This window comes from Dipodomys merriami, unplaced genomic scaffold, assembly GCF_024711535.1.
Source record: "Dipodomys merriami isolate MVZ:Mamm:240054 unplaced genomic scaffold, mDipMer1.0.p SCAF_2849, whole genome shotgun sequence".
NCBI classification, from domain to species: Eukaryota; Metazoa; Chordata; class Mammalia; order Rodentia; family Heteromyidae; genus Dipodomys; species Dipodomys merriami.
The window spans coordinates 3,699-29,532 of record NW_027204325.1 but is presented as its reverse complement, the minus strand read 5'-3'; the positions used below and the strand labels follow the sequence as shown (position 1 = coordinate 29,532).

Below are 25,834 nucleotides of genomic sequence, written 5' to 3'. Positions count from 1 at the left end.
GAGATCCCTGAGGGCGGAAGTGTGCCTTACACCAGCTCAGCATCCTGCCTTAAGTATCCCACTTCGGGGTGGGGTTTCCTTAATTCACGCTCCGTGGCAATTTCCGCAGCAGCGAACTGAGGCCAACTAAGGGTCGCTGGAGCTCCACCTGGTCTCCGGCAGCCCATTCATTCACCCGCTCGTGGCTGGAGCGCAGGAGACGTCTCTCAGTCACATGACCCCGCTATCTGGCACCGTCGCCTCCCCCTTCGCGAACGTGCACCAATGGTAGCCCCCAAGCCCTCGGCCCGTTCCCGCCCCTAGTTCATTGGTGCAGAGCTGGGCTCCGCCCCCTGAATGACGGAAGGGGCGTGTACCAGCGCCCAACGATGACGCAATCTTTCAGCGCCACGTAGTAAGGAAGTGTTGGCTCCCTGGCGGCTGAGCTCAGGTGCTGGGCAAAGACGGAAAACGAAGAGACATCAGCGGGAGACTTAAAGGTACACTAAGAACAGATTGTGACTAGGCCACTGAGGTCTGAGGCAAAGGGTGCCGAAGACTTAGTGACTGCGAGCGCCAAGTGGGAAATGGCTTGGCAAAAGACGGAGGAGAAAGAACTGGGCAAAAGATCAAAATGTAGGCACCATAATGTGGCAGGAAGCAGACTTGGAAACTTAGAAAAAGTGCAGATAACGAGGAAGGCCCACGAAAACGAGACAGATGGACCAAGGAAAGTCCCCATTCGGCTTATACAGCTCTGAGTCGTGAAAGGTTAGACCAGTGTCTTTGGGTGCTAATGCTGTCAGCTTGCTACAACCCTGGTGATTCTCTTGAGAAGTGAATCATTGCAAGTGCTGATGACTTATGGTCTGTCAGTCTCTGTCCGTCTCCCCCCTCTCTCAAGTGTACCTGGCTGTTGTCTTGTTCTAGGTGGTCTTCTGGCTTGGCAAGAACTATGTCATGGATCAAGGAAGGAGAGCTGTCACTTTGGGAACGGTTCTGTGCCAATATCATAAAGGTAAGCCATGGCTCAGAGCACAAGCTGACAGTTAGGTAATCTTGTGTCAAAGTCTATTGTTTAAACTAAGCAATCTTTGAGGTTAAGTGGGGTTTAGCCCAAGGGTCCAGAGACTTATAATTGTAATGTAGTTTTGACGTCTATATTTTTGGTAGGCCTTTTTTTGTTGGCCATTCCTGGGACTGGAACCCAGGGCCTGGACACTGTCCTGAGCTTCTTTTGCTCAAGACTAGCACTCTACCACTTCCAGCTTTTTCTGTTTATGTGATACTGAAGAATCAAACCCAGGGCTTCATACATGTTAGGTAAACATTCTACCACTAAGCCACATTCCTAGCCTAGTAATGTTATTTTTACAATAGCATTTTTAGGCAAACCAAGGCCTCCCAATATTATTTGGCAGCATAGCTTGGTTTTCCAGATAGAAAAAAAAATTTTCCTGGAACTGTTAATCCATTGTTGTTACTGCTGTCCTCTGGGTTTAGCTAGAATAAATAATCTAACATGTGGCAGTACAGTGTAATGGACTCTGGAAGCAGTTAAGCATGAATGAAAAGTTTTATTTTATTGTTTATTCCCCATATGACTTTAATAATCACAGAGCTGTTATGAGAACTAAATGAAATGTACAAATAAAGCACTTAGCAAGATGTCTAGCAGTTCTTAATTACTGTTATTTTGAGTGTTCTTTCAGTCACCTGTACACTGGGATCACTATTAATCACACTCAGTTTGTATCCTCAAGTTTTCCTTCAGTTTCTCTCTAGGAATTTCAACAATTTCATATCTTTTGCACAAGACAGGTTTTAGGTTTTTTGTTTTTGTTTTTGTTTTGTCGGTCGTGGGGCTTCAACTCTGTACCTCCGCTCTTCAGCTCAAGGCTAATGCTCTACCACTTGAGCTACAGCACCTGGTTTTCTGGTGGTTTATTGGAGATAAGAGTTTCATCGACTTTCTTGCCTAGGCTGGATTTGAACCGAGATCCTCAGATCTCAGCCTCCTGAGTAGCTAGGATTACAGGCATGAGCCACTGGTGCCCAGCCTAGACAGGTTTTAGATTGGAGTTTTCAGCCACACACTATCAAGTAGCAGATAGCAGTGAATTTATCAGTCAGTTAGCCTTAGACCTCCACATATTCTCACACACAGATACCAACTGACTTTAGGCAGGTAAGGAAATAGAAAACCACCTTTTCAGGAAGTCAGAACAGTCATATCTTGGGATTAACAAACTGCTCTGAATTTTCTAGAAGTACAAAGGTAGAAGATTTTGGAAAGGTGCAGGAGAAATGGTCAGTGAAAATCCCTCCAGGTGAGGGAAGATAGATTAAGGAGTGAATTTTTGCTACAGTAACAACCCAGATTGGCTTTAAGCCACATAAGAATTTTGTGTCACTGAAAAAAAATTTTTTGTTTGCTTTGAATTTTTTTTTAAGAGATGAAGTCTTACTACATTGCTTAAGCTGTCTTTGAAATTTGTGAACTCAAGCAAACCTATTACCTCAGCCTCCAGAGAAACTAAGATCATTGATGGGTGCTCTCATGCTCTCATATATATATATATATATATATATATATATATATATATATATATATATATATATATATTTTTTTTTTTTTTTGTTAGTTGTGGGGCCTGAACTCTGGGCCTGGGCACTGTCCCCCAGCTCTTCAGCTGTAGACCAGCAGTCTACCACCTGAGCCTCAGCCCCACTTCCGGCTTTTTCTGCTTCTGTGGTGCTAAGGAATCGAACCCAGGGCCTCATGCATGCAAGGCAAGCACGCTACCACTGAGCTACCTTCCCAGCCCCTCATGCTCCTATATTTTTCTTAAAATCCTGATGTTTAGCTGATTGCCTGTGGCTCACTGTAACCCTAGTTACTTGGGAGGCTGAGATCTGAGGATCACAGTTTGAAGACAGCTGCCAAGGAAAGTCCATGAGACTCACCTCAAATTAACAAACAAGAGGCCAGAAATGGAGCTGTGGCTGTGGCTCAAATGGTAGAGTGCTATCCTTGAGCAAAAAAGCTCAAAGACCCTGAGTTTAAACCCCAAGACCACATAAAAAAAATATTGATATTTAGTTCTCTTATAAAGTTAGATCATATAGGGCTGGGAAGTTGGTAGAGTGCTAGCCTTGAGCTGAAGAGCTGAGGGACAGTGCCCAGGCCCAAAGTTCAAGCCCCATGACTGACCAAAAAAAAAAAAAAAAAGAGTTAGATCAGAATAGCATTAGGCCTCAGTTTCTGTGTGCTGCCACAGAGAAACTAAGGCCTAGTGCCATTATGTTCAAACCTGTCAACTTGAGATGTAGTGTCCTTCTTTTTTTTTTTTTTTTTTTACAATCCGAGGGCCTGAACTCTGGGCCTGGGCACTGTCCCTGAGCTTCTTTTGCTCAAGGCTAGCACTCTAGCACTTGAGCCATAACACCACTTCCAGCCTTTTCTGTTTATATGGTACTGAGAAATGGAACCCAGGCCTTCGTGCATGGTAGGCAAGCACTCTACCACTAAGCCACATTCCCAGCCCTGTAGTGTTCTTAATCCCCAAAGAATATGAGATCCATTTATCATTTGTTTTCTTCTTTCCACAGGCAGGCCCAATGCCCAAGCACATTGCATTCATAATGGATGGAAACCGTCGCTATGCCAAGAAATGCCAGGTGGAAAGGCAAGAAGGCCACTCACAGGGCTTCAACAAGCTGGCTGAGGTGGGTGTGGGTAGCAGAGTCCACAATGAATAGCCTCTGAGAATTTGATTAACACTAGAACATGAGCCTCTGAGCATGCTGAAGTTTGAGAAGGCTTTGTTTTTAAAAATACTAGTGGTATGCATGAACACATATTTGAAGTGGGATCTCTTTATATAGCCCAATCTGGCTTCAGACTTGTGGTCCTCTTGTCTCTGCCTCCCAAGTGCTGGGACTATAGGCTTGCAACACGTGCATATCAGATTCTCTATATTTTACTTGCTTAGTAATTGTAGGTCTCATATTAACATTAACAACAACAAAAAAAGTCATTATAGCCAGGCACCAGAGGTCATGCCTGTTAACCTAGCTACATAGGAGGCTGAGACTGAAGGATCATGGTTCAAAGCCAGCCTGGGCAGGAAAGTCTATTGAGACTCTTATTTCCAATTAATCACCAGAAAACTGGAAGTGGTGCTGTGCACTAGCCTTGAGCAAAAAAGCTCAGTGACAGCACCCAGGTCCTGAGTTCAAGCCCTATGACCAACCAAAAGAAAAAAGAAAAAAAGTCATCACAAGATGAAATTGTCTCCTCATATTACCTTAACAAATAAATCATTTCTATTATGTTGTGCCTCATGTAATCTTCATAGTATGTCCCACATGTCCTAACATTCATGAAACGATATCTCTTAAAATTTTTATTTTTATTTGACATTTTGCAGATTATTTTTCTATATGTTATAGAAAATTTCATCATGAGAATGTCATATAACTTGTTTAGCCTGTTTCACTGTTATTAACATTGCAAACAGGGTTGTTTTAGCTACATGTGGTAGTACACACCTGTAATCTCAGCACTGTAGGGGACTGAGGCAAGAGGATTTGAGTTCAAGGCTTGCTTCTGCTATATAATGAGATCCTATATCAAGAAAAAAGTTTAGGCCAGGAGCCAGTGGCTCACACTTGTAGTCCTAACTCTGAGGATCACAGTTAAAAGCCAGCCCTGGCAGGAAATTTCATGAGACTCTTATTCCCATTAAATGACTAGAAAACTGAAAGTAGTGCTGGGTAATGGTGGCTCAGGCCTGAAATCCTAGCTACTCAGGAGGCTGAAATCTGAGGATCACGGTTCAAAGCTAGCCTGGGAAGGAAAGTCCATGAGACTCTTATCTCCAATAAACCACCAGAAAACCAGAAGTGGAGCTGTGGCTCAAGTGGTAGATTGCTAGCCTTAAGCTGAAGAGCTGAGGGCCAGCACCCAGGTCCAGAGTTCAAGCCCCAGGACCAACAACAAAAAAAAAAGAGTATGAGATCCTTAGTTCAAGACACACACACACACACAGAGTTGGCTTAGTGGTAAATACACACACACACACACACACACACACTCTCTCTCTCTCTCTCTCTCTCTCTCTCTCTCTCTCTCTCTCTCTCTCTCTCTCTCTCTCTCTCTCTCTCTCTCTCTCTCTTTAGGATTAAACTAAGCCAGATACTTAGTTTCTGGCTTTGCTGCCCAGTTTCACAGGATTCAGGGCTTTTTATTTGTTTGTTTTGGTCCAAGACTGAGACTTGAAGTAGGTACCTGACACCTTTACTCATTGGCTGACACTCTACCAACTGAGCCATACCTCCAACTCCATATTCAGGCTTTTCAATGCTAAAACTGCAAAATTGCCAGGCTACCAAGCATATCATTCTATGCAGAGATCATGAAAATTTTTTTGTGTGTGTGTGTTTTTTTTCCCCAGTCCTGAGTTTCTTTTGCTCAAGGATAGCACTCTACCACTTGAGTCACAGCACCACTTCTAGCTTGTTCTGTTTATGTGGTACTGAGGACTTGAACCCAGGGCTTCACACATGCTCAGCAATCACTCTACCACTAAGCCACATTTCCAGCCCATTTTATGGTTTAATGAGTATTGCAAATTGGGAAGTTTTAGCAAAAAATGGAATGTTAACAATCTCTGTGAAACTTTAATTTGGTGGGTAGGGTTCTGAGAATTGAGCCCAGGTCTTTATACGTGGTAAGCACTTGCTTTACTTCCTAGCCCATTGTGAACCTAACTTTTAAGAAAATGGAAATACAGTTTATAGCACACAGATTCTATCTTTCTTTTCTTTTCTTTTCTTTTTTCTGAGACTGGGACTCAAGCTTTGCACTTGATATTTTTTGTTTGTTTGGTTGGTTTTTTGTCGGTCATGGGGCTTGAACTCTAGGCCTGAGCACTGTCCCTCAGCTCTTCAGCTCAAGGCTAGTGCTCTACCACTTGAGCTACAAGGCCACTTCCAGTTTTCTGGTGGTTTATTGGAGATAATCGTTTCATGGACTTTCTTGCCCTGGCTTGCTTTGAACCTCGATCCTTAGCTCTCAGCCTCCTAAGTAGCTAGGATTACAGATGTGAGCCGCTGGTGCCGGCTCAGCACTCTCAGTCTTAGCTCTAGTTAGCTCAGTCTCAGACTTTCCTGCCTCTTCTGGCTTCAAATCATGATCCTCAGATTTCAGCCTCTTGAGTAGCTAGGATTACCAGAGTGAGCCTGTGGCACCCAGCTCAGTTTTTTAAATGCTGGTATTTCTGCTTATTTGGTTTTTTATTCTGATGGAGAGTTATATCAGGTAAATTACAATGGCATCAGTTTAGTAGTCTTTATTAAGATCACATCTTTTAGGGGCATTTTTGGTGAATCTTTTTTAAATTTTTAAAAAAATTTTAAATTGATACTGTAAAGGTGATATACAGAGTGATTAGAGTTGCATAAGTCAGGTAATAATTTTTATTTATTTATTTATTTAGGTCAGTCATGGGGCCTCAGTGCTGTCTCTGAGCTCTTTCCCTCAAGGCTAGTGCTCTACCACTTTGAGTTACAGTTCCACTTCCAGTTTTCAGGTGGTTAAATGGAGGTAAGAGTCGCTTGGATTTTCCTGCAAGGGCTGGCTTTGAACAGTAATCCTCAGATCTCAGCCTCCTGAACAGCTAGGATTATAGGCATGAGCCACCTGCACTCAACTACTCTTTTTTTTTTTCTTGTTTTTTGGGTCCGGTCATGGGGCCTGAACTCTGGGCCTGGGCACTATCCCTCAGCTCTTCAGCTCAAGGCTAGCACTCTACCACTTGAGCCACAGCGCCACTTCCGGCTTTTTTTCTTTTTGCTTATGTGGTGCTGAGGAATTGAACTCAGGGCCTCATGCATGCAAGGCAAGCACTCTACCACTGAGCCACCTTCCCAGCCCTCAACTACTCTTATTTCTTCAGCTACAGCTTCTACTTCTGGCTTTTGGATGGCTAATTGGAAGTAAGTCTCACAGACAGCTGGGTGCTGGTAGCTCATGCCCATAATCCTAGCTATTCAGGATGCTGAGATCTGAGGATCAAGGTTCAAAGCCAACCCAGGCCAGAAAGTTTATGAGACTCATTTCCAGTTAACCACCAGAAAACTAGTAGTAGAGCTGTGGCTTAAAAGTGGTGAGGGGGCTGGGAAGTTGGCTTAGTGGTAGAGCACTTGCCTCCCATGTATGAGGCCCTGGGTTCAATTCCTCAGCACCACATAAGCAAAAAAAAAAAGTGGAAGTGGTGCTGTGGCTCAAGTGGTAGAGCGCTAGCTTTGAGCTGAAGAGCTGAGGGACAGTTCCCAGGCACTGAGTTCAGGCCCCACAACCAAAAAAATAAAAGTGGGCCGGGCACCAGTGGCTCATGCCTATAATCCTAGCTACTGAGGAGGCTGAGAGCTAAGGATCGAAGTGCAAAGCCAGCTCAGGCAGGAAAGTCTGTAAGACTCTTATCTCCAATAAAACACTCAGAAAACTGGAAGTGGCGCTGTAGCTCAAGTGGTAGAGCGCTCGCCTTGAGCTGAAGAGCTGAGGGACAGTGCTCAGGCCCAGAGATCAAGCCCCATGAACAACAACAACAACAAAAAAGTGGTGGAGGGGTTAGGAAACTGGCTCCTTGGTAGAGTACTTGCCTCGCAAGCATGAGGTCCTGGATTTGATTTCTGAGCACCACATAAGCAGAAAAAAAAGCTGGAAGTGGTACTGTGGCTCAAGTGGTAGGGCGCTAGCCTTGAGCTGAAGAGCTGAGAGACATTTCCCAGGCCCAGACTTCAGGCCCCACAACCGACAAAAAAAAAGTAGTGGAATACTGGCCTTGAGTGAAAGAACTCAGAGATAGTGCCAGACCCTGAATTCAAGCCCCACAACCACACCTCCACACACATACCCCTCCCCCCCAAAAAAAGTCTCACAGACAGGAAGATAAAAGTCCCTCTCCCACTCTGGTCAGTGCAGAAGCCTCTCTTATTTTCTTCCCAATCTATGTATATTCCAGCTATTTGTTTTTTCCTTTCTTAGACTTTGCGCTGGTGTTTAAATTTGGGCATCCTAGAGGTGACAGTCTATGCATTCAGCATTGAAAACTTCAAACGTTCCAAGAATGAGGTTGATGGCCTACTGGATCTGGCTCGGCAGAAGTTCACCAGCTTGATGGAAGAACAGTAAGATTTTATCTGAGGGGAGGATGTATGGTCATCCCTCCAGCCTTTCCTCAGCCCCCCCAATTCTTCTGCATTTTATACCCATCTTCCTTTTAAAAAAAAATATTTATTTATTTATTTAGTCAGTCATGGGGCTTGAACTCTGTGCCTGGGCACTGTCCCTCAGCTCGTCAGCTCAAGGCTAGAGCTCTACCCTTTGAGCCACAGCACCACTTCCAGTTTTCTGAGTGGTTTATTGGAAATAAGAGTTTCACAAACTTTCCTGCCCTGGCTGGCTTTGAACCTCAATCCTCAGATTTCAGCATCCCGAATAGCTAGGATTACAGGTGTGAGCCACCGGCTCCTGATTTTAATTTTTTATTTTTGTGCCAGTACTGGGACTTGAATTCAGAGCCTTGGTGCTGTCCCCTAGCTTTTTTTTTTCACTCAAGGCTGGTGCTCTATGACTTGATCCATGCCTCCACTTTCAGCTTTTTGATAATTAATTGGAGATAAGAGTCTCACTAGGCTGGCTTCAGATTGGGATCCTTCAATCTCAGCCTCCTTATAAGAATTACAGGAGTGGGGCTGGGAAGGTAGCTCAGTGGTAGAGCACTTGCCTTGAATGCCTGAGGCCCTGGGTTCGATTCCTCAGCACCACATAAGCAAAAAGAAAAAAAAAGCCGGAAGTGGTGCTGTGGCTCAAGTAGTAGAGTGCTAGCCTTGAGCTGAAGAGCTGAGGGACAGTGCCCAGGCCCAGAGTTTAGGCCCCATGACCGGACCCAAAAAAAAAAAAAAGAATTACAGGAGTTGGGCTGGGAAGGTGGCTCAGTGGTAGAGCACTTGCCTTGCATGGATGAGGCCCTGGGTTCGATTCCTCAGCACCACATAAGCAGAAAAAGCCGGAAGTGGAGCTGTGGCTCAAGTGATAGAGTGCTAGCCTTGAGCTGAAGAGCTGATGGACAGCACCCAGGCCCAGAATTCAAGCCCTACAACCGGCAAAAAAAAAAAAAAAAAGAATTATAGGAGTGAGCCACCAGCAACAGGATATTTTTGCCTTCTTTAAATATTGTCTGTATATGAGGCCTTAGCTTAAGATGTAGTCTTATTACTAGCTATATTAGACTATAAGAAAGGTATTATTAGCCCAATTTTAGAGAGGAAAAAATTAAAAACCAGAGAAGTGAAGTCACATATTCTAGATCATATAGCTATCAGACGGGCAGACTGAACACCTAGATCTTTCTTATCCCTAAAGCTGTACCATACACCAAGAGATAGGAAGCTTTGTCACAATTCCTGCAATATCAACACTTGACAGACATGCAAGGTAGTACATGCTTATAATCCCAGTGCTGAAACAGGAGGCTGAAGTAGGAGGATTGTTAGTTCAAGGACAGCCTGAGTTACATAGTGAGTTCCAGTTTAGCTTGAGGTACATAGTAACACCCTGTCTCAAGCAAAGGACAACAAAAAAAGACAAAAATGGATGACAAGCTGGGCACTGGTGGCTCACACCTGTAATCCTAACTTCTAAGGAGGCTGAGATCTAAGTATCACAGTTTGAAGCCAACCTGAGCAGGAAAGTCCATGAAACTCTTACCTCCAATAAAGTACTCAGAAAAAGCCAGAAATGGTGCTGTGGGCTCAAGTGGTAGAGTGCTAGCATTGAGCACAGAGAAGCTCAGGGACAGATCCCAGGCCCTGAGTTCAAGTCCCAAGACTGGCCAAAAAAAAGCACGACAAACAGTAGAAGTGCTACTGAGATTGCTTTAGTCACTCAGTAATAAAGAAAACAGTCAGGGCTGGGAAGGTGGCTCAGTGGTAGAGCGCTTGCCTTGCATGTATGAGGCCCTGGGTTCAATTCCTCAGTACCACATAAGCAAAAAGAAAAAAGTCGGAAGTGGTGCTGTGGCACAAGTGGTAGAGCGCTAGCCTTGAGCTGAAGAGCTGAGGGACAGTGTCCCAGGCCCAGAGTTCAGGCCCCACGACCGTACCCAAAAAAAAAAAAAAGAAAGAAAGAAAGAAAACAGTCCTGGCCAGAGAAAGAAGAAACCATGTGGCACGCAGTCTCAGAGTTCCAGGAGTACACATTGGAAAAAAATCCCCCGTAGAGGGTGATGTGTGATATGTGTTCATTTCTTTCTTTCTTTTTTTCTTTTTTCTATTTTATGTCATGGTCTTCTGTATGGGATTGAGTTCAAGAAGAATTCTTAGACCAAAAGAAAGTCTGAAAACACTGATCTAGTTTAATTTCACTGGTTGGGAAATTATACTCTAGTAAAGAGAAGAGAGGGCCTTGCCTGTGGCCACATTGAGCTGGTAGTAGAGTGGGGTTGGTGCCAGTCCCCAGGCACCTCCAGGGATTTCACAGTTTGTTCTTTACAGAGCTCAATGGAGTCCTGCATCTGCTTCTGAGAACAAGCCTCTCACTACCTACTCTTGTCTATAGTCATAGTTTGGCAGGGACAGTTGTCACCCCCAGCTTACAGATATGGGGCATGAAGGGGTGGGTAGAGGATGAACTCCGAGGAGCAGTCCCTTCTTTTTTTTTCTTTCTTTCAGTACTGGGGTTTGAATTCAGGGTCTTACGCTTCCTAGGCAGGTGCTCTATTGCTGATCCACACCTCTAGCCATCTTTTGCACTGCTTATTTTTCAGATAGGTGTTGCCTTCTCTCCTGGCACATGGCTAGGCTATGATCCATCTATTTTAGGCTCCCCATCAAGGCTGGAATGAAAAGTATGTGTGACTGTGACTAACTCTTGTTTGAGAAAGAGGTCTCACAAACTTTTCTGCCTGGTTGGTCTCAAAGGACAATCCTCCCCAAATTTCTTCCAAGTTGCCAGGATTACAGGCATAAACCCTCAGTATCCAGCTGAAGACGCTGTCTTCATGCAGGATCACCTAGTAAGTGGAGGTTCTAGGACTTAGATCTATTATTCTTCTTCAAATTTTGTCTTTTTGTTTGTTTGGTTAGGGCCTAGATGGTATCTTTGAGCTTTTCTGCTCAAGGCTAGGACTCTACCATTGTGAGCCACAGCTCCACTTCCAGTATTCTGGTGGTGAATTGAAGATGAGTCTCAAAATCTTTTTTCCTGTTTGGCCTGGCTTTGAACCATGATCCTTGATCTCAGCCTCTTGAGTAGCTAGGATTACAGGCTTGAGCCACCAGTGCCAGGCTTGATTTTTTTTTTTTAACTACTTTCTTTTCTTTTCTTTTCTTTTTCTTTTTTTTTTTTTTGTCTTTTCTTTTTTGGTACTAGAGACTCAAACCCAGGACATTGCACTTGCTAGGCAAACACTTTGCCACTGAGCTACATCCCATCCCTGTTGTCTTGATTTGACTATACATTTGTCCTCAGTAATGCCAACAAATTTTCAAAATTAAGTGATTAGAGTTTGCTTCACAAACTATGAACTAATATATTAAGTTAAAGGTTGAGTGGGGTTGGCAGGCTCTAGATATAGCCATGAGCCTCTGGCTCAACAGTCTTCAGAACAACCTGTAGGAGACTCACACCTCACAGTATTAATCTCCCAATTCCCAACCACAAAGCACTTAGTTTCTGCATAGCATTCCCAAGAGAGAAAAGCTGGTAGTTAGTTAACAGTGAATTCATACTCACTGTATACAGTTACTGTGCCGAGGTGCTATTAGGATTAAGGGGACAAGCTCTGAACCCAGATTGTCCGGGTTCAAGTTCAGGATGTCCATTCACTTGCTGTCTGAACAAATTAACCTCTCCCTGTGCCTCACATTCCTTATCTGTATATGGACACTAATTTTGGTGCGCGCTTCAAAGATGGTGTAATGATAGAATATATTGGTAGACTAGCAAATATATAATTAACATTAGCCAACACTGTTACCTTCCTTTTACCAGAGTGTAACTAAAATAGCCAGTTATATAGATCCTACTCTAAAACTATTTACTCAGTTGTCAAAATGAGACAGACGTATCACAAAGTAAAATGCAGCTTGCCAACAAGGACACCTGAGGAGATGCAATTAAGTGCTTAAGAGTTTGGCTTCTCCATGCAGCCAGACATGGAATCAGTCCAGACATAGTACCTGATAACTGTGTCCCACATAGTCTCTCTCTGACTGTCCTGTCTGAGCCTCAGTGCTCTAGTGAACTTCTGTCAGAAGCTGAAAGTAACTTCCTACCTTAGCAGTAGGTAGTCTGTCTCAATCTGCCTCATTTTTTCCCAATCAGAGAGAAGCTGGAGAAGCATGGGGTATGTATCCGGGTCCTGGGAGATCTGCATTTGTTGCCTTTAGACCTCCAGGAGCAGATTGCACAAGCTGTACAGGCCACAAAAAACTACAACAAGTAAGTTTTCAGATTTCCCCTCAAGAACCTGTCTCAATCTTTGACTCTTTTCTGGTTTTAAAGAGATATCTGGGGCACTTCTTGGTGTGTATTCCATATGTGGGGTATAGAGGGAGTGGTTGTGGATGTTTAGAAACAAAAACTTCTTCCTTCTCTCTGAAATGCTGCTGTAATACCAAGTCATATGTGATTATACTCACATGTAGACATATTTTTCATCTTACCCCAAATGTGTGTGTGTGTGTGTGTGTGTGTGTTGTGTGTGTGTGTGTGTGTGTGTGTGTGTGTGTGTGTGTGTTTGATGATGGTAGTCGCATTTTTTTTTCTAACTTGACAAGTTGGGGTGGGAATGCAGCAGTCCTAAGCCTTGTTTCTAAAGGCAGATGCTTCAAGAAATCTTTTTTTTGGGGGGAGGCGGGGGGGGGGGGTTCGGTCGTGGGGCCTGAACTCTGGGCCTGGGTGCTGTCCCTCAGCTCTTCAGCTCAAGGCTAGCATTCTACCACTTGAGCCACAATGCCACTTCCCGCTTTTTTTTTTTTTTTGCTTATGTGGTGCTGAGGAATCGAACTCAAGGCCTCTGGCATGCAAGGCAAGTGCTCTACCACTGAGCCACCTTCCCAGCCCTCAAGAAATCATTTTAATATCTCTTTTTTTTTTTTTTGGAGGGGTGTGCTGGTACTATAGCTTGAACTCAGGGCCAAACTCAGAACTTTCGCCAGACCTGGGGCTTGGGGCCTGGGCACTGTCCCTGAGCATCTTTTGCTCAAAGCTAGCACTCTGCCACTTGAGCCATAATACCACTTCTGGCTTTTTCTGCTTATGTAGTACTGAAGAATTAAACCCAGGGCTTCAGGCATGATAGGCAAGCACTCTATCACTAAGTCACATTCTCAGCCCTACTGGCTGTCCATTATGAAGGTAGTAAAGGACATTTAGTTTTTGTCTTAGAAAACAAACAGCATAAGCCCCAGGTGCCATTGGCTGATGCCTGTAATCCTAATTAATCAAGAAGCTGAGATCTGAGGATTACAGTTCAAAGTTAGCCCAGGCAGAAAAGCCTGTGAGAATCTTATCTACAATTAATTACCAAAAAGCTGAAAGTAGAGCTGTGGCTCAAGTGGTAGACCACTAGCTTTGAGTGAAAAAGCATAGGGACTGCACCCAGGCCCTGAATTCTGACCCCAGAACTGGCAGCAGAACAAACAAACCAAAAATCACACACACACACAAAGTATCACAATCTCACCTTTCAGAACTAATCAGTTAACACTGGACTGGGGGGGGCGGGGGAGAGTTATGGGAGGCATGGGGTTGTCCTTGCAGGGAAATGGTGCTCTAATCTTGCTAAATCAGCTTATTCTCTTTCCTCAGGTGTTTCCTCAACGTCTGCTTTGCGTACACATCCCGTCATGAGATCACCAATGCTGTGAGAGAGATGGCCTGGGGAGTAGAGCAAGGGCTGCTGGATCCCAGGTATGCTCAGTTGTTTCTCATGGCAACTACTAGAGAAACAGATGTGCACCAAATATGAATACTTCTTCTGCACCAGGTCCTGAGCCAGAGGCTAAATTGGTACACATGGCAAGATCTAAGAGAGACTACAAACATAGAGCTCAGATTCAGTTTATTATAGCTGCTTCAGGTTTTCTCTGAGTTTTATGATACACCAAGAAACTCCTAAGAACAGCAGAGCATGAGTCAAGGCCATATCATCAATGAGAAATTACACCCTCCTTATCTTTTGCAAGAATGATTTTTCAGGAATATACCCTGTGGAGTCTTTTTAATTTTTCTTTTGGTCAGTCCTGGGGCCTGAACTCTGGGCCTGGGTGCTGTCCCTCAGCTCTTCAGCTCAAGGCTAGTGCTCTTCCACTTGAGCCATAGTGCCACTTCCAGGTTTTTCTGCTTATGTGGTGCTGAGGAATCGAACCCAAGGTCTCATGCATGCAAGGCAATCACTCTACCACTGAGCTTCCTTCTCAGCCCCTCTGTGGAGACTTTTAGGTTTCTCACATTATACTTTCACACAAAATTTTCCAAATAGGGCACTGGTGGCTCACATCTGTAATACTAGTTACTCAGGCTGAGATCTGAGGATTGAAGTTCAAAGCCAGCTTGAGCAAGAAAGTCCATGAATGAGACTTATTTTGGGTTTTTTTGTTTTTGTTTTTGTTTTTGGGGTTTTTTTTGTTTTTTTTTTTGGCCATTTGTGGGACTTGAACTAAGAGCCTAGGTGCTGTCCCTGAATTTTTTTAAATTAATTTATTATTTTTTAAAATTTGATTAATTTTTTATAATCATAGGGCTTAAACTCTGTGCCTGGGTGCTGTCCCTGAGTTCTTCAGTTCAAGTTGAGCATTCTACCACTTGAGCCACAGCACCACGTCAGTTTTCTGGTGATTACTTGGAGATAAGAGTTTCATGGACTTTCCTGCCCAGGCTGGCTTTGAATTGAGATCCTCAGATCTCAGCCTCCTGAGTAATTAGCATTATAGACATGAGCCACCAGTGCCTAGCTATCCCTGAATTTTTGCTCAAGGCTAGCATTCTACCACTCTGAGCCACAGCTCCACTTCCATTTTTTGGGTGGTTAATTGGAAATAAAGAGTTTGGTAGCGGAAGTGGCACTGTGGCTCAAGTGGTTAGAGCGCTAGCCTTGAGCTGAAGAGCTGAGGGATAGCACCCAGGCCCAGAATTCAAGCCCCATGACTGATCAAAAAAAAAAAAAAAGAGTTTGATAGACTCCTGCCTGGGATGGTTTTGAACCACCGTCCTTAGATCCCAGGTTCCTAAGTAGCTAGGATTACAGGCGTGAGCCACCAGTGCCCAGCTAGTCCATGAGACTCTTAACCCTAATTAACTACTCAATAAAAAGCTGGAAGTGATGCTGTGGCTCAAGTGGTAGAATACTAGCTAGCCTTGAGCAAAAGAAGCTCAAAGACAGCATCAAGACTCTGACCAGCACTCATAAAACACAACTCCGGGCTGGGAAGTTGGCTCAGTGGTAGAGTGCTTGCCTTGCATGCATGAGGCCCTGGGTTCGATTCCTCAGTACCACATAAGCAGAAAAAGCTGGAAGTGGCGCTGTGGCTCAAGTGGTAGAGTGCTAGCCTTCAGCTGAAGAGCTGAGGGACAGCACCCAGGCCCTGAGTTCAGGCCCCATAACTGGCAAAAAAACAAATAAAAAAAACACACCTCCAAAAAAGAAAACTGTGAATCATTAGTAACAGTAATGTCCTACTTTTTAGAGTTTTTAAGGACTTTCCAAGCCATTTGTCTATTTGGTCTTTTCCATGTTATTAGTGTAACCTTTGGTTATAATATTAGTATAATAATAAAAATAGTAAAGCGGAATAACAAAATACAGTTCAGGCAATGTGTTCTATGTTTTATAAGTTATCATCTTATGTATGAAACATTCACGTCTCTTGTACAGTTTACAGATGAGAAAACTGAAAACACTGAAATAACTCACCTAAGGTCAGTCACTCAGCTAGTCAGTACTCAAAGCTTAAGCTGTCTGATGCAAGAATTTTTTTTGCCCTCTATCTCTATTATATGAGATCTTGGGACTGATGAATTTTTCTGATTCCTTCCTCAGGTATAATTTGATTGACTGGAAATTAAATTAAGAATTAAGCTTAAGCTGGGTGCCGGTGGCTCACACCTGTAATCCTTGCTACTCAGGAGGCTGAGATCTGAGGATTGCGGTTCAAAGCCAGCCGGGGCAAGAAAGTCCGTGAAACTCTTATCTCCAATAAACTACCAGAAAACCAGAAGTGGTGCTATAGCTCAGGTGGGAGAGCGCTAGCTTTGAGCTGAGGAGCTGAGGGACAGCACCCAGGCCCAGAGTTCAAGCTCCATGACCGAAAAACAAAAAGAATTAAGCTTAACATCTATGGCTCACGCCTATGATCCCAACTACTCAAGAAGTTCAGATCTGAGGATGGTGGTTCAAGCCAGACTGAACCACAAAGTACTGAGACACTTTTTTTTTTTTTGGGAGGGGGGGTCCGGTCGTGGGGCCTGAACTCTGGGCCTGGGTGCTGTCCCTCAGCTCTTTAGCTCAAGGCTAGCACTCTACCACTTGAGCCACAGCGCCACTTCCGGCTTTTTTCTTTTTGCATATGTGGTGCTGAGGAATCGAACCCAGGGCCTCATGCATGCAAGGCAAGCACTCTACCACTGAGCCACCTTCCCAGCCCAGTACTGAGACGCTTATCTCCAGTTAACCATCAAAAATCCAGGAGTAGAGCTATGGCTCAAATGGCAGAGTGCTAGCCCTGAGTACAAGCTCAGGCTCAGCACCCAGGTCAAGTTCAAATCTAAGTATTAACACACAAAAAAAGTATGTCTGAGGATGTTCAAGTTGGAGAGAGCTTCCTAGCAAACCCAGACCCTGAGTTCCAGCTTCAGTACCCCTGGGGCTAGAGAGTAGGGGGAATTAGGGTTAGGATTATATTGCAATCCTAGAGCATGGGAAAACCCATGGTTCAGTCTTTAGTACCACAAGGTAAATTGTTTCATTAGAATAGGAAAGATAAGAAGGAAAGAACCTACCTTGTTTCTATTGGATTTTGCTTTTTGAGATAGGCCGGTCTTGAGCTTACTACAGTGAGTCCAGCCTCACTATGTATGTGATCTTCCTGCTTGTCTACAATTCACACTCTGATCTTGCTTTCCCTTCAAACTATATTACAGTACTCAGTGACCTTACCTTTCTTTCTGCCTAGTGCTCTGCATATTTTTTCCTGCCCAAGTTCTCTGCCTGCCTAACTTGCCTCTCTGGGATTCTCATGCCAGTGGAGTGTAGGCTGCTGGGATCAACAGGGTTAGGAGGCTAATGTGTCAACCCACTAAGCTCCTGACACTTGCTTTGCAGCTCTGGCTGGGCTCATCTGGGCCTATTATTCAAATTTAGGCAAATTCTCATTTGTATTAGAAAGTCAATGAGTTTTTGCAATTAGGCTCTACCTAATAGTTTGATTTCTATATTCTTATTCCTGCCATCCAGCTCCTGGTATGTATTTAGGAGATTATTTTGTGATTCTCATAGTACAGAAGAAATAAAGTTGAGCCTGAAGAACAGTTAATAAACTCTCTTTCAGTGAATTACTTTGAACAGGTCATGACCTCCTATAGGGCTCTGTTTTCTTTATAAAATAAGAGGAACAAAAGTAAATGCTAACATTTAGCATTTACTAACATTTAGGCACTTACTAAGTGCTCTGGATACGTTTTTTTTTCTTTTTATGATTCCTGTAGCCCCAAGCTGGCCTCTACTTTTCAATCCTCTGGACTTAGTCTGCTAAGTACTGAGTATAGATGTGCCCTGTCATGCTCAGATCTCTGCATGCATTTAGTCCTAGTCCCTATAAGGTTAATACTGGGTTGTTGGGGGGTTTTTTTGGTGGGGGGGCTTGTTGTTGTTGGTTTTTTGAGGGGGTTCGATTTTGTTTTTTGTTTTTTGGGGGGGTCTAGTCGTGGGGCCTGAACTCTGGGCCTGAGCACTGTCCCTCAGCTCTTCAGCTCAAGGCTAGCACTCTACCACTTGAGCCACAGCGCCACTTCTGGCTTTCTTTTTGCTTATGTGGTACTGGGGTATCAAAGCCAGGGCCTCATGCATGCAAGGCAAGCGCTCTACCACTGAGCCACCTTTCCAGGCCCTGGTTTTTTTTTCTGATACTGCGGTTGAACTCAGACCTTGTACTTGCTGGGTTAGCACTCTGAGTTCTAGCCCTGTTTTTCTTTTTTCTTTTTTTTGTCAGTCATGGGGCTTGAATTCTGGGCCTGGGTGCTGTCCCTCAGCTCTTCAGCTCAAGGCTAGCACTCTACCACTTGAGCCACAGCGCCACTTCTGGTTTTCTGGTGGTTTATTGGAGATATGAGTCTCATGAACTTTCCTGCCCGGGCTGGTTTTGAACTGCAATCCTCAGATCTCAGCCTCCTGAGTAGCTAGGATTATAGGTGTGAGCCACTGGTGCCCAGCTTTTTTAACTGTTTAATTGTTATTATAAAGATGATTTACAGAATTATATAAATCAGGTAAAGAGTACATTTATTTCTGGACAATGTTATCTCTTCCCTTGCTCTCCCAGTTTTTTCCTCCCAGGCCCACCCATAAGTTGCATAGTTCATTTTCAACATACTTTCCAGGGAGTACCATTGCTGCATTTGTTCATCCTTTGTCCCTCCATTTCTGTGCCTTCCCTTACACTCCCAAAGACCTAAAAATAAACAAACAGAACAAAAGGAAAGAAAACTAAAACAGCAAAAAAAGAAAAAAAAAATCTCTTGTTAATTTCCTAGAGTTCATTTCATCCACCACTCTTGCTAGAATAATGTGTGAAGGAAGTGGCGCTGTGGTAGAGTGCTTGCCTTGAGCTGAAGAGTGCAGGGATAGCGCCCAAGCCCAGAGTTCAAGCTCTACTACCGATTAAAAAAAAAAAAAAAATGCAGCCGGGCGCCGGTGGCTCACGCCTGTAATCCTAGCTACTCAGGAAGCTGAGATCTGAGGATTGCAGTTCAAAGCCAGCCCGGGCAGGAGAGACCAGGAGACTCTTATCTCCAATAAACCACCAGAAAACCAGAAGTGACGCTGTAGCTCAAGTGGTAGAGCACTCGCCTTGAGCTGAAGAGCTGAGGGACAGCACCCAGGCTCAGAGTTCAAGCCCCACAACTGACCCAAAAAAAAAAAAAATGCAATGACACATTTGGCCAGGTGGTGGTGGCTCACGCTTGTAATCATAGCTACTCAGGAGGCTGAGAGCTGAGGATCGCAGTTCAAAGCCAGCCCAGGTAGGAAAGTCTGTGATACTCTTATCTCCAATAAACCACTAGAAAACCAGCAGTGGCACTGTGGCTCAAGCAGTTGAGCGCTCACCTTGAGCTGAAGAGCGCAGGGACAGTGCCCAAGCCCAGAGTTCAAGCCCAATTGACAAAAAAAAAAAAAAAAAAGAATAATGTGTGATTTTTTTAGACTGTCTTTTATACATATATGCTCATATGTGTACAGTGTATAAGTATAGTGCATATGCCCAGCAGGCATATGCATTTTAAAAAGCAAGACAGGCTGGGCACTGGTGGCTCACGCCTGTAATCCTAGCCACTCAGGAGGCTGAGATCTGAGGACCACGGTTTAAAGCCAGCCTAGGCAGGAAAGACGGAGAGACTCTTATCTCCAACAGACTACCCAGAAAACCAGAAGTGGTACTGTGGCTCAAGTGGTAGAGTGCTAGCCTTGGGCTGAAGAACTGAGGGACAGCACCCAGGCCCAGAGTTCAAGCCCCACAACTGACAAAAAAAAAGTAAGACATGCCAGGTGTCAGTGGCTCACGCCTGTAATCCTAGATACTCAGTAGACTGAGACCTGAAGATCTCAGTTCAAAGCCAGTGCAAGCAGGAAAGGTTGTAAGATTGTTATCTCCAATAAACCACTAGAAAACTGGAAGCTGTGCTAAGGCTCAAGGGGTAGAGCGCTCACCTTGAGCTGAAGAGCTGAGGGACAGCGCCCAAGTACAGAGTTCAAGCCCCACAACTGATCAAAAAAAAAAAAAAGCAAGATGTTTCTCTAAGCCTCAGTTTTCTTATCTAAAAAATGAGAATAGATATATCTTATATAATTATGAAGATTTAAAATCATTTGTGGGGCATGGGATATAGATCAATGGTAAAGCACTTGCTTAGTGTGCATGAAGCCCTGGGTTCAATCACCAACACCACACACACACAAAAAAAAGAGAGAGAGGTGTGGGGGACAAGGGTGGGAGGAGGAATGAGAAGAGGGTAGGAATTAGGAAAGCAGATCATTTATGAATTTAGCAAATTCTTATTAAGGACCTTTTCTATAGAAGGTAGTACTGCTGAGTATATTTAATGGTAGTCCCTGAAGAAATCGGAAACCTTATGCATGCTCACCAAGAAATACTTCAAAAAGATGTGTGCTTTTTTTTTTTTTTTTTTTGTCTCCCCTTCACCTTAGTGATGTCTCTGAGTCTCTGCTTGATAAATGTCTCTACACCAACCACTCTCCTCACCCTGACATCTTGATACGGACTTCTGGAGAGGTTCGACTGAGTGACTTCTTGCTCTGGCAGGTAGGTGCTTTCCAGGTACTGTTGGGAATGTGTTGGGATGAATACTGGGCACTGGGCAGGACAGCACTCATAGACCAGATGAGACAGTTCCTGCCTATTCCTAGCCACAGTAGGGTCAGAAAACATGGAAGTAAGGAGGCTGAAATGTGGAGAAGCATTTCCAGGCTGTGCCTGGTGACATTTGTTTTTCCTTCTGCATCTGACCCTGGCTTTGCAAACTTCTGTGATTCCTGCTTTCCAAAGTGCAAGGCATCCAAAAAGCAAGCTTTCCAATAATAGTGAAAACTTGTGCCATTTTTCAAGGTACGTGGCCTTGATGTCTTAGTAACATGTCAGCCTCTATGTAAGCATGGTCCATGAAGGATCTAAACTACATGCAAACTCTTAGGGGTTTGCCGTGACACTTTTCTCAGTTCTTCCATCTAGGCAGTCCCTACAAAGTAATCATATCTAATTTTAAGTTGTTGTTGCTTAACTCTTTCCTCCCCTGAATACTTGGCCCCTGAATAGCATATAGCTGGGGGAAGGTTTTTCTCAAAGATAAATTGCATGGGAACTCAGCTTAGAAGCAGCTCACTTGATAAACTCCAGAAATTTTATTGGACCATAATCTTAAAAATGAATTAAATGTATAGTATTCTCACAATAAAAAATGAATTAAAATTATTAGTTACTGAAGATGCTTTTGGTCTTTGATTATACTAACGGAAGCATGATATGTTTCTCATGGTTCTATGACCTACTATTCTGCTGCTCAAGTTTACTTTGGGCACTGAAATTTAAGGGGCTAGTACTGGGCTGGAAATATAACAGTGTTAAGAGCATCTGCTTAGGCTGGAAATGTGGCTTAGTGGTAGAGCGCTTGCCTAGCATGCACGAAGCCCTGATTCAATTCCTCAACACAAAAAAAGCCAGAAATTACACTGTGGCTCAAGTGGTAGAATGCTAGCTTTGAGTAAAAGAAGTTCAGGGACAAAAATAAGTGTCTGCTTAGAATGCACAAGACCTTAAACAGGCAAATGAACAAATAAACCACACTGATCAACTAGAGGATAGGTAGCAAGGACCCTCATGTCTTAAAAGGACCAAGGAACAATGCTCTGGAAAAGATGAGTTTTTATTTCTGAGAGGAAAAAAAAATTGAGTTCCTTATTTGTGCTTCAAATATGGCAGTAATAAAGTCAGAAATGATCCCTATTGTCTTGAAACTTAGTGTCTTGCTAGTGACAAAGCATTTTAACTTTGGGAATAGATTACAGGCAACTTGAGCTAGTTTTCAGATATTTCAAAAAGAGTATTATTTTGGGGATGGGAAGGTGGCTCAGTGGTAGACTGCTTGCCTTGCATGCATGAGGCCCTGGGTTCGATTCCTCATAAGCACCACGTAAGCAGAAAAAGCTAGAAGTGGTACTATGGCTCAAGTGGTAGAGCACTAGCCTTGAGCCGAAGAGCTGAGGGCCAGTGCTCAGGCCCAGAGTTCTAGCCCCATGACTGGCAAAAAAAAAAAAAAAGTATTATTTCAGGGATAGGAAGGTAGCGCAGTGGTAGAGTGCTTGCCTTGCATGCATGAGGCCCTGGGTTCGATTCCTCAGCACCACATAAGCAGAAAAAGCAGGAAGTGGCGCTTTGGCTCAAGTGGTAGGGCGCTAGCCTTGAGCTGAAGAGCTGAGGGACAGTGCTCAGGCCTAGAGTTCAGGCCCCATGACCGACAAAAAAACAAAAACAAAACAGAGTTCAAGCCCCATAACCAACAACAACAACAACAAAAAAAATCAGCCGGGCGCTGGTGGCTCACGCCTGTAATCCTAGCTACTCAGGAGGCTGAGATCTGAGGATCACGGTTCAAAGCCAGCCCGGGCAGGAGAGACCGTGAGACTCCTATCTCCAATAAAACCACCAGAAAACCGGAAGTGGCGCTGTAGCTCAAGTGGTAGAGCGCTCGCCTTGAGCTGAAGAGCTAAGGGACAACGCCCAGGCCCAGAGTTCAAGCCCCACGACCGACCAAAAAAAAAAAAAAAAAAAAAAAAAAAATCATTGAAGCCTGAAGCCAGCTAGGGCAGAAAAGTCTTTGAGACTCTTATCTCCAATAAACTATTCAGAAAAAGCCAGAAGTGGTGCTGTGGCTCTGGTAGAGCACTAGCCTTGAGCACAAAGAATCTCAGGAACAGTGCCCAGGTCCTTAGTTCAAGCCCTAGTACCAGCAAAAGAAAAAAAAAGTACAGCATGAGGTCCTGAATTCAATTTCTAGTACTATAAAATAGAAAAAAAAAAAACTACTGTACTGGAAAGATCTGATTGCTTATTTATTCCTTTAACAACAACAAAACAACAACAACAACAAAAAAGTATCATTTCGAAGAAGTAAACTTGTTGAAAATAGTTACAACCTTGGTAGAATGAAGATAATATTGGCTTAGCATAACAAGTTAGCTGACAACTGAAATTTTTCCCTAGAAAGCATTGAATTCTTCACCCCTGAAGGAATCAAGCAGTAGCTATAAGAGTGTGTTGGTGCTAGGGGACAGCTCATTTGATTTTTACTCAAGTTTATCCTGCTCTGTGCTCTACATGATTTACATTCAATCTTCATAATGAAACTTTGAAAACCAGATACTCCTATTACCCAGCTTTACACTTGAGGAAGATTAAATGGTGCTAGAAGAGGCAGAATACAGAACTAGGCATTTGGGCTGTAGAGTTCACGCACTTAGCTGCATTGCCATTCTGCTGCTACTGAAAAGTAACAATGGCAGCTACCATTGGTTTACTGCAGACTTTTACCAGACAGTGTCTCAGATGACCTCCAAGAGCCAAGTGTCAATAACAGAGTCCAGATATTATTTCATAGTCTGAAAATTGGCTCTGGGAAAAATCCTAGTGGAAGTGATCTAGTCTAGTTTTGCTTTGCAACAGGCAGGTGATCTGGCTGCTTCAGACACCCCTACCCCTCAACCCCTCCCACTGCCCATGAAGGAATCAGAGCTGGTGTCGGAAGCAACTGCAGCTCTGGATGCCTGGGCAATATCATTTCTGGGCTTCTTCCAGCTCAGCCTGCTCCTCCATGGGAGGACTGGCCAGCAAAGTGGCTCAGCAACATGTGACTAAACATACTCTTCCTTCTCTTTCTGTCATAGACCTCCCACTCCTGCCTAGTGTTCCAACCCATTCTGTGGCCAGAATACACATTTTGGAATCTCTGTGAAGCTATCTTTCAGTTCCAGATGAACCATAACACACTTCAGGTATGGGGGGGGGGGTTACTGGCCTGACTAGATACATTAGAAGAAAAGGTTAGCATTGATTGGCCACCTTGCTATATATATTAGACACTTCATGACAGGCATGGTGATGGTGATGACAATGATGTTGCTACCACTCAATGAGCATTTACTGTGAATGAGCATACGCTGCAAATGTTTTACATGCAGTACTTTCTTTAATGTTCCCAAGTACTAATTCAGGCAAATCCTAGTACCTCTTTTATGTAAATGAATAAATAGAAGAAAAAAATTTAGGGACTTATAACCAATGAGAGATAGGAGTAAAGGTCAAAGTCTTTTTTTTTTTTTCTTTTGGTATGTCGTGGGACTTTAACTCTGGGCCCTGGGCACTGTCCCTCTGCTCTTCAGCTCACTGCAGTGCTCTGCCACTTGAGCCCCAGTACTACTTCCAGTTTTCTGGTGATTAATTGGAGATAAGAGTCTCATGGATGTTCCTGCCCAGGCTGGCTTTGAACTGTGTTTCTCAGATCTCAGCTTCTTGAGTAGCTAGGATTACAGGCGTGAGCCACAGGCACCCGGCAGGTTCAATGTCTTAAGAACCTGGGAAAATGGTTTTTTAGAAGGATTGTCCATTAGTCCCAGAAGATAATAGCCTACTAAAAGATTATAGCCTGGCATGGTGCTACCCACCTGTAATCTCAGCTGCTTAGGAAACTGAGGCTGAAAGATTTCAAGTCAAGACCAGTGTAAATGTGATGGGGAAAAATAAAAGTAAGTGTAAGTATGCAAAAATCCAAGCTTCTTCTAGAAATGTTAAGAATATAATAATACTTGGGGCTGGGAAGGCCGCTCAGTGGTAGAGCACTTGCCTTGCATGCCTGAGGCCCTGGGTTCGATTCCTCAGCACCACATAAGCAAAAAGAAAAAAGCGGGAAGTGGCGCTGTGGCTCAAGTAGTAGAGCACTAGCCTTGAGCTGCTAAAGAGTTGAGGGACAGCGCCCAGGCCCAGAGTTTAGGCACCACAACCGGAGCCCCCCCCCAAAAAAAAAGAATATAATAATACTGCATAAAACCACATTATTCAACAACTTTGAATTTTGACCACCATATTTTTTAAGTCCTTAGGAGCCAGTTACCCTCATCTGATTAGCATTCTTTATTCTTTTTAAATTTTTTACTGTTATTATAAAGGTGATCTACAGAGGGGTTACAATAATTTAAATCAGGTAAGGAGTACATTTCTTTTTGGGGAATGTCACCTTCCCTCATTGTCTCACAGGTTTTCCCTCTGATTAGCACTCTTAACAATAATAGTGATATGTTTGAGGCTAGCTAACATACTGAGATTTCACACATACTTCTTTATTTAAGCCTTCTAACAACCCAGCAGGTTTGGTGTCCTCATTTTTCAGATATCAAAACAGGAGCAAAGAGACCAACTAACTGACCCACAGCCCCAGAACTAAGAGCTTAAGTTTTAAAATTATACTTAGTGTTGCTTCTTTGTGTGTGTATGTGTGTGTGCATGTGTGTACATGTTCATGTGTGTGCTGGTACTGTGGCTTGAATTCAGGGCCTGGCTACTGCCCCCCTTGGCTTTTTTTTTTTCCATACTGGCACTTTATCACTTGAGCTACAACTCTACTTTCAGATTTTTTCAATGGTTAATTGGTGGTAACTACCTCATGGCTTTAAACCATGATCCTTAGATCTCAGCCTTTTAAGTAGCTAGGATCACAGGCATGAGCCACCAGCACCACCCTGTGGTTTTGTTTTTGTTTTTTTTTTTGGTCGGCCGTGGGGCTTGAACTCTGGGCCTGGGTGCTGTCCCCCAGCTCTTCAGCTCAAGGCTAGCACTCTACCACTTGAGCCACAGCGCCACTTCCGGCTTTTTTCTTTTTGCTTATGTGGTGCTGAGGAATCGAACCCAGGGCCTCAGGCATGCAAGGCAAGCGCTATACCACTGAGCCACCTTCCCAGCCCCTTGTCACTCACTTATATAGAATACTTTCAGTAGGTACATGTTG

At 43.8% G+C, this 25,834-nt stretch overlaps 1 protein-coding gene across 1 annotated transcript; it reads left to right on the top strand.

The window, feature by feature from the left end:
- The first annotated feature begins 393 nt into the window (after positions 1-393).
- On the top strand, positions 394-25,578 carry LOC138838604 (dehydrodolichyl diphosphate synthase complex subunit DHDDS-like). Its single transcript, XM_070037997.1, has 9 exons — positions 394-479; positions 910-997; positions 3,592-3,708; positions 8,033-8,175; positions 12,374-12,490; positions 13,862-13,963; positions 20,472-20,586; positions 23,721-23,828; positions 24,999-25,578. Exons 2-9 carry the CDS (start codon positions 935-937, stop codon positions 25,026-25,028), a joined length of 795 nt encoding a protein of 264 aa, XP_069894098.1. The 5' UTR covers positions 394-479; positions 910-934; the 3' UTR covers positions 25,029-25,578.
- The last annotated feature ends 256 nt before the right edge of the window (positions 25,579-25,834 follow it).